At 39.7% G+C, this 12,610-nt stretch overlaps 1 protein-coding gene across 1 annotated transcript; it reads right to left on the reverse strand.

The window, feature by feature from the left end:
* Window positions 1–558: 558 nt before the first annotated feature.
* On the reverse strand, window positions 559–12,507 carry LOC107206998 (putative lysosomal acid lipase/cholesteryl ester hydrolase). Its single transcript, XM_015633591.3, has 9 exons — window positions 12,285–12,507; window positions 10,756–10,876; window positions 7,556–7,754; window positions 7,163–7,272; window positions 6,395–6,531; window positions 4,758–4,904; window positions 4,374–4,445; window positions 3,244–3,315; window positions 559–2,481 (listed from the first exon to the last, which is right to left on the reverse strand). The coding sequence occupies exons 1-9, from the start codon at window positions 12,387–12,389 to the stop codon at window positions 2,242–2,244; spliced, it is 1,203 nt and encodes a 400-aa protein (XP_015489077.1). The 5' UTR covers window positions 12,390–12,507; the 3' UTR covers window positions 559–2,241.
* Between the last annotated feature and the right edge of the window lie 103 nt (window positions 12,508–12,610).

Here is a 12,610-nt window from a genome sequence, read left to right on the forward strand (position 1 = left end):
TAATACACTCTACTATCTCGACTGCACAACTACAGTATTAAGGATGTAAGAAAGGTATAGCCTGAGCACATTCATTATTGAAGGCGACAAAGGTCAGAAACTGCCTCATGTGTACTGTGGCAAAGATTAGCTCCCTGCCTTACTACATGATTAAATGCCATTTATGAGATTACCAGACATTCTGTTAAGCAATCAAATTACCCAAGGTTTAAGAACATCATACAAGAAGCTTTCCACCACGTCAGTGGTTTAAAAGACTCACCTGAAGGCTTAGAAAATGGATCTGTCTTGTGAGTAATTATTTGCAATTTGTACCTTACTTAAAAGGTACGAGAGGTACTTAAAGGTAAGAGAAGTCCACCTAAATAAGAATGGCTTTTTAAGCTTGGGAAAAGCTTCTTTCAGGAAAAAAGTAAAATGGAAGTTTACTTAGCTATTTTACTTTTTTTTCTGTATTTGTTCTATGGATTAATAGTTGTGAAAAATAGACTTGGCTTTCTGAATTCTGTCCCAAAAATTCCCATGCATTCATGAAACAGGAAGTGAAACACCACGCCATTCCAAACTCCAAGCATGTCTCATGTTTATTGAAATAGCTCAAGCTTAATAAACATGATGCTCTTGCCATACCACATACCCTCACAACTGTTGAATTAGCCACCTTGGGTTCCTACAGAGGCTTCCTTTCAGCACAGCAAAGCAAAGCACATCTGGTTGACACAAATCTAAAGCAGACTTAAAGGTCCTGGTAGGAATCACAACTAAAGTCTCATGAACCAATGAACCACTTTGTCCCTAAACAACACCTGAGAATTCCCTGAGTTTGAAGTAGGAATAAAAAAAAACCCAAACAGACAAACAAAAACACCCAAAGAAACAAGTCCTAATTTACAACCTGTGTCTATTTCTGCAATTTTTTTATTTCTTTTAATTTTTTTACAAAACAAGTTTGCCTCAATTAAAAATGCATTTTTTCCTATGACATGTAGAAAGGTTCTTTATCCTGTTAGGTTTACTGAAGAAATCTGGGTTGAATCCAACTATGGCACAGAAATTACCCTCTGGACTGAGGCAACTGACTCTGGGGATTGTTCATTTGGCACGGAATTTTTATGCATCTCAGAGAAAACAAAGTCCTCTGCATAGTCAATGGAAAAAGCTCCAGAATTAGACCCCTGAGGCAGATGTGAATCCTCTTCACCGTTAAGTGGGGTCTTAGCCCCAGTTTGAAGTAGAAACTGACATAAATCCAGATGCAGTAATATTGTCAGGCTTCTCCAGGCTGTTATTCAGTTCCTTAACACAGTGGTGGGGAGCACTCTATAAGTGGTTAAGAAGTAAACAGATCTTCAATGCAGCAGATGATTAAGGGGAAAAGTCCGCAGAAATGAAGTCACTCAAGCTGTAGAATTAATGCTTTGGCTCTTCTCTCACCAGCAGTAGACTGGGAGAGCTTGTTTTCTAGTGTTAGTGGTCAGTGCAAAACACAAGTATGTTACATCACTCTCCTTGAAAGCCACAACCTATTGACAAAGTTAACTGAAAATGGTTTTGTTTGAACATTGGCAGAATTGCGACCTCTATCCACAGATGGTACATGAAACACTAAAGGCTTCAAGGACACCATCAAAGCAAGAAAATGCAGCAATGAATCAGTCCCAAAATCAGAGATTTTAACTGACAGTGGTTTCTTTGGCTTCACTACAGTTCTTCTGGGCAATATTGAAAAGGGAAGTAATCTTATTTTGTCTGATGGCTAAAATAATACCACAGCAAAAAGTTACTAAGTGCTTTGTAAAGTGCCAGCACCAAATAGGTCACTGCAGTAAAAGAAGTACTTCTCAAAGGTACTTAGAAATGGCCACATACTGAGAAATGGCTGTGTTTTATGCACAGTGAAATACTTGTTTTAAGTGTCAAGCACCTGAGGTGCTGAATGGACTAACTTGTCTAATTTGTCTTTCAGACAGGTGACTAAGTTTATGTGCACATGACATACTCCTTTTGTACCAAGTCCTACTGCCGTGTTTTGAGTACCATGCCATGTGTGCAAAATCAGCAAAATACTGTGAAGAGAGAGAAATAATACTGAGAAAAAACAACCAAATATGAATCCAACTCAGTAGTCATTGCTGGCATTTTAAAAATGCATCATCCTAAGCAATGTAGCATTATTGCCAGAAAAGCATAATTTCCAAAAACTGACAAATTCCTGGTGAACCAATACTCTGAAATACCATGTCAGTTTAGAGATAACTTCCTAATCATGTTAATTATTTCATTATACATGCGGTAAGGTGCATCCAGGCCCCAGATGAAATCCAAATGTTCCCACTCTGGAATGTTTTTGTGGTAAACCAAATTGGTGATCTGAGTAAGCAGCATAGCAACATCCTTTGGGTCTGCCAGCCAGTCCTGTCCTCCAGTCCACACTGCAGTTGGTACAGTCATCTCTTTTATTTTGTAGAAAGGGGGAGTAGACTGAGGAGACAGAAAGTGAAAACAAAGCATTAGGGAAAAAAAAAAAAGCAGTTATGATCCTACACTGCCAGTGGAAAATACTAGCAGCTGCAAGAATGTGTCAGATACTCATTTTCTCCCTTGGGCAGCTATAGATGGAGTCCTGGCTAAACCAAAAATGTAACTGCAAGAGTCCTGCAATATTATAGCATGTGAAGCAGTAAAGATATGTGGTTTGAGGAGTTTGCAAAGACCACAGGGTAGCAGGTTTTCAGAAAATTCATCTCATTCAAGGTATTTCAGCTCTAATCTAAGGCTAAAAGTGACTGCTTCTCCGAAAATATGATACTGAAGTATTTTGCAGTCACTAAGAAACAAGGGGCAAAGTATTTTTGGCATTGTAGGCAGCAATTTAGAAACAAAAATACATGGAGACTAAATAGATTAAAGATAAACAATACACATGAGCTGACAAGACTGTGCCTTACGATGAGAAGTGAAGGGCGATCTCATGATGTATGCTGGCAGGACTTCCCCTCAACAAGGCATGTGCCACCACAGCTTCATATCCAAATGTGAGCCCCACACTGACTTAGGACTACCTCTGAGCTCTACATCCCAGCTGGTTTCTTTTTTAGTTATTTTGGAAAAAGCAGATCTCCAGTCTGGTTATTGGATAAGATTAACAGCTCATTGGCATGCAGCATAAATACAGCACCCTGAGAAGTGCCCAAGGACTATTTTCTGTGACACTCCAGAATTATAGATGTAAAAGATGTTTACCTGGTTATAGTGAGCCATATTTGCAGCTTTGCTTCCCCAGTCATAAGCTTTGAGTTCCCCAGTCCTCACAGCCTAGAAATAAAAAAATACATATACAAAGAACTGCAACACTACTACCACAACAACTAAAAAGTGTCGTCATCTGGAGAACTGGCAATGGCAACCTACACAAGAAACAGTGGAATGTCAAATATTAACAAGTATCACTGCTTTGCCCAGTGTCACAGGAATAGAAAACATTAACATCCAATACTGTTAGACTTTGTCCCTTAAGAATTCAGATTCCCTCTTAGCAATGGTAGAAAAGATTAAGGAAAACAGCTTAGTGTATCCAAAGCCAGGATATGGCAGCTCCATGTTTACTTCTGAAATATTTACCTTGAAGTCTAAAGGTGTATGAATAATGCAGGGAGCTTTCTTAGCAAGCCTACTCTGCAAAATTTACCATCTTCTACTTTTTCAGAATCAGAAGTCTATATAACAGGGATCTGGAAAAAAAAAAACAACCCTTCACAAGTTTCTTTCTGAGCCAACCCATGAACAGCTGTGTACAGTAGAACACATTGCCTCTGATTAGGTGACCAAATCCTGCTATGAAATCACAAGTAGCATTGATCACTGATTCCATGGCAAATGTCTCATTTGTCAGGCTGCTGACCAAGTTTCAGGCACAACAGCATCACAGGCATGAAATTGTGCATTGAGATGAACACCAAAATATACTAATACAATATAAAATGAAGCAAAACAGAATAGAACATAATATCTGCTGCTTTTCACTGGCTAAAAATGTAACTTGGAATCAAACCAGGGTTTGCTGAAAGGGAAACAAATACTCATTACAGCATCTCTCTGAGGTAAGTTACTCTGCTGTACTTTTTTTTGGTTGAGGTACTTCCTGTTATATAACTTCCAGTTATATTTTCAAAGAAATACAGATGAACCACCATAAATTCTTATCATGAAAGCAGCTGCAGTGAACCACTGCCATTCTAACTTTTGGCAGTACCAAATTCCACTTGGACTAGGCTGCACATATATTTTGGCATCTTATTTCATGTAAGTATCAGACACATCAATATTCTATAAACAACTAGAGTCATGGGCACCTTAGATTCTGGAAACCTTACCTGGCTCCAGTGGATCATGTTTTGTACAGATGTACCCGCAGGGCAGTGTGTTGAATACACATCCACTCGGCTCTGCAACAAGATCATTAACATGGTTTATTCCTCCTCATAGTGCATCAGTTCTACCCATTGTTGCTTCCTGAACAACTAACAAACTATTCCATTCCACTTAAAACTGTTATAAACAGAAATTAACTGGAGCCATACATACAGATGAGATAAGAAGTTAGAATATTTGGGGGATTAATTGCATTGAACAACAGAAGTCTCAAGCTGAATTTTAAACCTAATAATGGTATCCCTTAAGCATTTTTAATATGTTTAGTCTATACTGTGTTAGGGTTCACAATAACTTAGCTATTAAAGAAAGTCACTAGAACACACCATATTCAAGTTTCTCTCATTAAAACCGCATAGAAGAAAGAATAAGTTGCCACAAAGGTCATCGAGTATCCTGTGGGTACAAACATGGGTAGCAAGCCACTTCAGCAAGGAATTCTGAGGGAGGAATTGTTTCTTTCCAAACATGTCCTACAAAATAACAAACACACAGAAGAAACATGTAATTGCACAGAATGACCTATTTTCAGTGTTTATACTACAGCACTCTTGAAGTAATTATTTGCATTTGCACTGGTGACAGCTGTGTCATACGAAAATCATTGATCTCCTTATCAGCATTGGCATGGTTAGTGCTTCTAATACAAATGGTGCAGTCCATCAACCCCACAAAAAGTACATGGGAACTGGGAAAGTTTTCCAATAATTTCAAACCTAACCTCAAATTCAAATAAACTTTAAATTCAAAAATTTACAATTATACTGTAGAGCTTTTTGTCATCAGATTGTTTAAGGCTAAAGTATGTTAAAGGTCTGCCTGCTAATTTTAAATGGCTTTGTATTTGCAACTTCCTCTCTTCAAACCATGAGAGAAAAACAAATTGCATGTGATGTAGTGACCACTTCCTCTTGATGGGTATTTTTAAAATGTTCAAGGATTTTAAAATGTCCCACTGAAAACTTCCTTAAAAGTGACACAGCTCTTTAAAGACATGACTGATCCACAGGTTTGTCACAGTCAGGTTCTCCCTTCACTCCAGTTTTTTGCAAGTCACCATGAGAATCAAGCTCCTCAGCACAACATGAACATCTGCACAAGGCACTGATCAGCTGCTAGTCTCATTAGACAAAGTTCATTATGCAAGGAATAGGAGATCACAAAGATTAGCGTTGCTTTTATGTTAACTGCCTTTAGAGCAAGGAACTAGTACTACAGACAGACTTTAAATCAATTTTAAGCTAGATCAGAAGAAGGTTTATGTCACAGAACAAACAGCTCTGTGTGGGAATCTCCATGGGTGGTAGAAAGAAAGTGATGGTTAAAAATGACACACAGCAGGGTGTTTCACAATGTTTGACTTCAGGCACTTACTGCAGCCCTGCCTCATTCCCCTTGTTGTTAATATGGAAGAGGTAAACTCCTCCAGAGGATGATTCACAGCCTCTACATAAAGCTGTTGCTCTTAGTCACCTTCTGAAGGATCCTCTTCCAATACTAAATGGCTGGTTGTGAAACAAATCGGTTAAAGTTCATGACAATTCATGAACTGTATTCTGTATAAAGATAATATACAACTCTTCTAAAACACAGTGACTAAGTCAATCATATGACTTCCCTAGCTTAAATTCTAGAAATATGTAAATGGAAAAGCAACTTCATTCCATCTATTAAGCTGTAATTGTAAAATACTGCTTTAAAGTGATGCAAATGGTCTCACTAGACAGTAATAAAGCTACAGAAGACACTGCTGACTTCAGTAGCATCATTATGGTAAAACTGACCCAGAATCCTTGTCATATGTACTCTCTAATCCACAGCTATTAACATATATATGTTAATATATATATACTCTCTAATCCACAGCTATTAACATATATAACATATATTCTTTGCTATGCTATTTTCAGATAGAAAGGGGCATACCTCAATTGGCTTGAAACATTTACACTCAAATACAAACCTTGAGCAGCATGTCAGGAAACAATCCCAATTTTACCAGAGGGCTAGTGGCAAACTTGACTGTAGCTACTGGTGCCAAGGCAAAGAACATTTTGATTTTCTTAGCCAGCTGTGGCAAAGTTGAAAAAGCAACAAAAGCTGTAAATAATATAAGAACAATTAACAAACATCACTGACACAAGTTAGATAAGAATTTTACCTGGCAGAAATTCTACAAAAATCTATGAGGAAGTGTGCAAAAGTATTTGTAGATTGATAGTTTGACTGCAGTACCTAGGATTAGGTTAAATAATGTAAATGAACCTAGTTTCTACAAATCCCAAATTAAATACAGTAATTCAAAAGACTTGCTTTCCTCCAGAAAGCAATTTAATGCTTACTAACCTAACATGCCTATCTCTTTTTACTAGAAGGTCTAAAGCACATGAGCCAGGCCTTACATGCAGCAAAATATTCTGGAAATGGGAATCTTTATTCTCTGTCTGATGTATCTAATTTTACTACGTATAATTCACCGATTTTTTTTAATAGGAGCTGTACTGCCAGCTACCTGTGACTTCACTTTATCATTCCAACAGCTTACCACTTTTAAATAAACACAGAAAGATTAAGTCTTTCAATTTTAATGCTGACAAATATTCCAGAAAGCCATTAAAAACCAAAAGCAGTAGTTTTTAAGAGCCCAAATTTTTAATCACTAAATCAAATATGTGGAACTTGATACCATTTCAAACACAATATATTCTAATAAATGTATTTCTCCACATACCCATTGTGGTGCCCTGTGAATGACCAACGTAAAATATTTGTTCCTGGCCAGTTTTCTTCAAAATAAAGTCCACTGAGGCTGGAATGTCATACTTGGCCATTTCATCAAAGCTACAAAGCAAAGACAGAAAGTCAGTTGTTTAAGAAATCAGTGAGGAACAGCCACACAGAGCTTTCCTGCACCGATCAGTGTGGACATAAAGAAAAGCTTCTTTTGGATAAAACAGAACTCTGATGATTGAGTTTTCAGTTTTCTACTGACCACCTATGAGTTTCAGCACACTATACCAACCTCAAAATTCCCCTTTACTGTCCCTACACGTGTGCAACACATGTAACCAGATAAAAATATCCAGCCACTTCACAATGTGAGTGGATAGCAAAACAAGGATACCTGAAAATCCAGAATTCTTCCTGCTTCACTGTGAAGTGTGTGTGTTTCCTGGACCAGGTGTTCCCTCTGCTGTTTCCCAGCCATACATCATAGCCAGCATCTGCCAGCATAAAGCCAAGGCTGTTGTAATCCAAGTTTGTGATCCAGTTGCTGGCATCTGCAAGCAAACCATGCTGCAGAAATACAGCAGGCCTTGGACCTGAAAAAGAATGTGTTTATTATAGATTCCTGTTCATTTGGCATTGCACACCTAAGAATAATTCTAGTGAGCTATTGAAAATCTGTTTTAGATTTGCACTTGAGTATTTAATGTACTTGATTTACCTACTAAGACTAGCAATTTTTATAATGGTCATACTGCCATGAAATCACATGCTTTTTCCCCAAAAGCCATTTTTTATCATTAAGAATTTTAAACTAAAAACTTCTTCGTTTCATAACTTGAAGCTCAAAACAGACAAGTGTGCAATAAATAAAAGTGAGAAAAGCAGGAGCTACAAGAAGAATATAGGTAGCCCTTACAGCTGTTTCAAGCTCACACATGCAGAAAATTGGCCCAAACATAGAAGCAGTTTTAATACTTATGAACTTTGCCGTGCCCCCAAACCTGAGGAAGGCATCTCCACACATGTGCTTCTGAGAACTTTGTTTTCCAGTCAAAGCAATGCCAAACTACTGTGCTGAGCTGTGGAAATCTCTGCAACTGGTACTGATAGTATCTCTGTGCAACACCCTTCCATCACCAAAGCTCTGGCAGAATCTGAAGAGCAGTTCAATAGCCAACAAAGGAATCAGTTTCAAAGGACTTTCTCCCCTTAAATTCGGTAGTTATAAGAATCAGTTAAGACCCAGGTAGAATTTAAGAAGACTGTCTTGACTTCTTGTCATGAAAAGGGAAATGGCACCTTTATGTGAAACATAGATTTAAAAATTGAAGGTTTCTGCTTCTACACAAAGAAAATCAATTAACATCTAGTCCCTCAGGAGAAACAAGGCCTTCAGAAACTACAAAGACCTGTCTCTGGTTCTCACAGTAGCACAAGTGTTTTGGCTATTACTTCTGCTCTGAAAACTGGAAACGGGTAACATGGTAACTAGCTCAATGCCAGAGATTACTCAGGGATTTACCTCCTCCAGTGACACATCACTCTGCTGCGATACAGACTCACACAGTACTTCCTCCATTGATAATTTAGACTGGGATCTTTCAGCAGAAACAGATTAAATCACAACTTTCAGTCACCCATATCATCCATCACAAGTCATGTCCATAAATGTTTGCTGCAAGTTTCAAATACCAAGCAATACTCCTCTTTTCTGGAAATCGTTATATATGTGGCAAGGAACCTTTTGAGTGCCTGCTTTTCCCATTTTGTTAAAAACCCACAGGGCATACTGTCCAGCAAGCAGAGCAAGTGTCCAGCAGTGCCCACCTGGCACTGGGGACAGTACAGTTCAACAGAAGTCTTTACTCTGCTGCACTAACACTTTATTGTCTTACAAACAGGATTGTCAGGCCTCACACTAAATTTGTTTCCATTAATGTTCCTCTTACCATTGAAGCTTCTTCCCTTTTACTAAACTCAGATCAACCAACTTCAAGAATTTTTGAAGAACAGGTTCTCCTCAAGCTGCTATTGCTTGTTTTGTAACATTGGAAGGGGAAAACTGTTCAACTGCCTTAATGCTTTAATTCTGTTCTCTTATTAACCTCCAACTTTTGGCAGTTCCTTTTTCACTTTACCAAGCAGTCACCAGATCTCCACGTGAATTGCATAATCATGTGACAAACTGACTTGAATAATAATAATGACTTTCTACCACCTATAATCCTAAAAAACCCAGAGGGGGAATAAAAAAGGTGGGTCCTTAAACTGCCCTTTCTGTATAGAACATTTTGTTCTGTTCACTACAGACCCAAGAAGCCGAAGACAGATTTACTTCCACGCCCTTTTTACCATGCTGTGCAGTTGTTTTAGGGTTTTTTTACTAGTAAAACAAAAAATCCTTGATGTTTTGCTTTTAGGCTCTCCATAAATTCCCCCCCCCTTTTTTTTTCCTGCAGAATTCTGGGTTTTGTTCCAAAACATCATGTGATACATAATTCCAAGGAATCCTATTCACATCACACAGGTATTGCAAAAGAAAAATACGGCATATATATGCTAAGTCAGCAGTAACACATCATTGGTATCTTTCTGAGAAAAGATACCAAGTCTATAAAAACTTAAGATCAACATGAACTTTGAAATCTTCATTCTCCCAGGAGCTCATACTTCCACAAATGTGTTCAGTAATCCTTGTTTTTTCAAATTAAAGCACTCTGCAAAACATGAACTTGGGATCGAGGGTGTGGCAAGGGGTATGTGGAGAATTCCCAGAAGTCAGGAAACTTCTGTTTACTTATGTCATTAGCGAAGGATTCAACAAAATCAGTAAGTACAAAAGCAGCCTTTTTCCTGCAGGCTTCTCAGGAATTAAATACAAAGACACCTGCCAGTTTTGATAGGGCTCATCCATGCACTGATCTTTACACACTCCTTGTGAAAGAAAACAGACAGTGCAAACATCCTAACTCATACAAAACCAACAGATAAGCTCAGGAAGGCTGTTGCTTGGCCTTTGACAGGGGAGAGGGTTTTTCCACAGGTCTCGTTCACACCCAAGGCTATAGAACAATCATAGATTTCTTTAGTGAGCTTCATGTTTTTATCTGTAATCCTAGGATTTTTTTAGCCCAAAGTATTCTGAGGCAATCCTTAGAATCCCTAATTCTATGCAAATGGGCTGCTGTTATATGAATGTCTGTAGGCACTTTTATAAGGGATGGTGGCAAGACTGATAACAAATTCAGCCACTGCACAGACACAGTTAATTCTGTTAATATGCAGTGTACAAGGATAGCAAGCCAAAAGTTACGTGTCTCTCTTTTTCCACATCTGTCTCATTTTTAAAGCATCCTATCATTCAGTCTTCACAAAAGCCTTTGCCCATATTGTCCCCTTGTAAGTTTGAGCTTACATTACCACTATTCTCTCTGTCCCCCAGCTCCTCACCTGTACACACCCTTCATCTCCTCCATGGTCTTAAACCACGGCAGTCCTTAATCTTCTGGATTATTAGAGGAACAAAAGTTTCATAAATCAAAGACAGCTTTTTAACTTCCATTCTTTCTTTTTCCAAATAGACATAAATCTTACCTTCACTTCCTTCACGGCCTTTTCTTCCATAAGGTATTCTGTTAATGGAAAGAATATATCCATCTTCTGTTGTCACTTCATATTCCTCACTAGGGTATCCTCTGAAAGTAATAATTTCACTCTGAGGAGAGGAAAAAAAACATGTTGGAACCAGTCCAGAAACACATGCAAAGTACCCTTTGGGTTTCTTCTAAAAGACTGGAATGTGGAATGAAAGGGTGTGGTAGTAATGTGCCAGCTGCCTAATAAGCAGATTTTCTTAATAAGACATCCCAGTACAGACTCAGGAACTAGCCAGACTGAATCCTAGTAATCTGCAACGACTCCCTAGAATGTCCCAGCCACATGGTGCTTACAGTGAGAAAGAAGAAGTGTTGAAAAGGAGATTATGGTAACAGGGCAAAACACCAAGACCCAGATTTGTCAAATATTGAAACTGTTTCCTCTCAAGAAAATATGTAACAAAAAAGTGAGGAAAGAAGAAAGTCACTGGCACCACTGAAGCATATAGAAAGAGAGAAGGATGTGCCATTTCTTACCTTCCTCCTCAAACCTCATGCCCAGTGCAGAGCTTTAAAGTGACTTTGCTGTCAAAGCAAACAGGAAAATAATAATAAAAATCCCCACACCTGTTTTATGCTATGAGGTTTATTCTTTTATCATTATTAGGTTTAATCTCTTATCTCTTGGGCTTTATATTATTTTATTTTGATGCAACTGCATTAGGGCAGTGAACTTGCTATGTCATTGGTTTTATGATACCAACCATGCCTTGAGAAAATCTAAGAAATGCATGACATAATCAGAGTTCTTCTCTTAGACTGTGGGGCAAGGAAGAGGAGAATAATTTAATTAAGCATACTGCTTTTTTAAAATATGTCTTTAATTATTCACAGTGACTATAACATCCCAAAATTATTTTAAGGCTACGTGCTATTCCAGTGCTATTAGCCTTAGACTAAATCACTATTTTCAGTCCTTTAAACTGTATTTACATGATCCAAGCACTTCTATGCTTATACAACCTAAGCATTTCTATCTTGACACATCTTCTCATGTGAAAAACTGGCACAGTTTAGATAGGGCAGAGGAAAGAGCAATTAATACCGGCTACCAACAGGAAATATTTCAGGAGTTAGCTATTGCAGCAGCAGGAGAACAAAGTTAAGAGAGTAAATGCCAAGTGGGGAGAAAAGCAGTGGTGGGTAAGAGCACAGGAGCATGGTGCTCGGAGCTTCGCCGTGCTTCACGAACATCCGCTTTTACAGAGGCTTCGAAAGACTGTCCTAGCAAAAATACACGGGTCTGGGTCAGAAAAAAATGTGAGAGAAAGATCAAACACAGGCAAGGAAGACCTGGAAGGAGGAGTAGAGAAAGAGGACGCGTAAGCCTCGGGTGTGAGCGGGCTGGCAGGTGGTAGAAGGCGCCGGGGCTGTCACCGCGGCTGCCAGCCCAGCTCGCCCAGCCTCCCCTTGCCCCGCTCCAGCAGAGCGGGCTCGGGCTCTCCTCCCCACGGCCCCGCCACTCACGATGTTCATGTTCGTTTCGGGGTCCACATTCCTCCGCCCCGCGGCGAACGCGCCCGAGCCCGCGATGCTCTGCAGCAGGAAAGCAGCGACCACCAGGCCCCGCATCCTCGTCCTGCGAGAAGGAGCCGGGACACCCCGGGGAAGCAGAACCCGGCGTTAGGACGGCTGCCAGCGGGCCCGGCCGAGGCTTTTGTGCCGGCCCTCGGTGACAGGGTCGGGGGCCGGGCCGCGCGTGAGGAGGGAGCGGCGGGGGCGGCGCGGCCGGGCCGGGCTCGGCCCACACGGCGCGGCCCTATCGCCGCCGGCGCCCGGCCCCGCCCGGCCCC

The sequence above is a fragment of the Parus major genome, chromosome 6 (assembly GCF_001522545.3).
Source record: "Parus major isolate Abel chromosome 6, Parus_major1.1, whole genome shotgun sequence".
In the NCBI taxonomy this organism is placed as follows: domain Eukaryota; kingdom Metazoa; phylum Chordata; class Aves; order Passeriformes; family Paridae; genus Parus; species Parus major.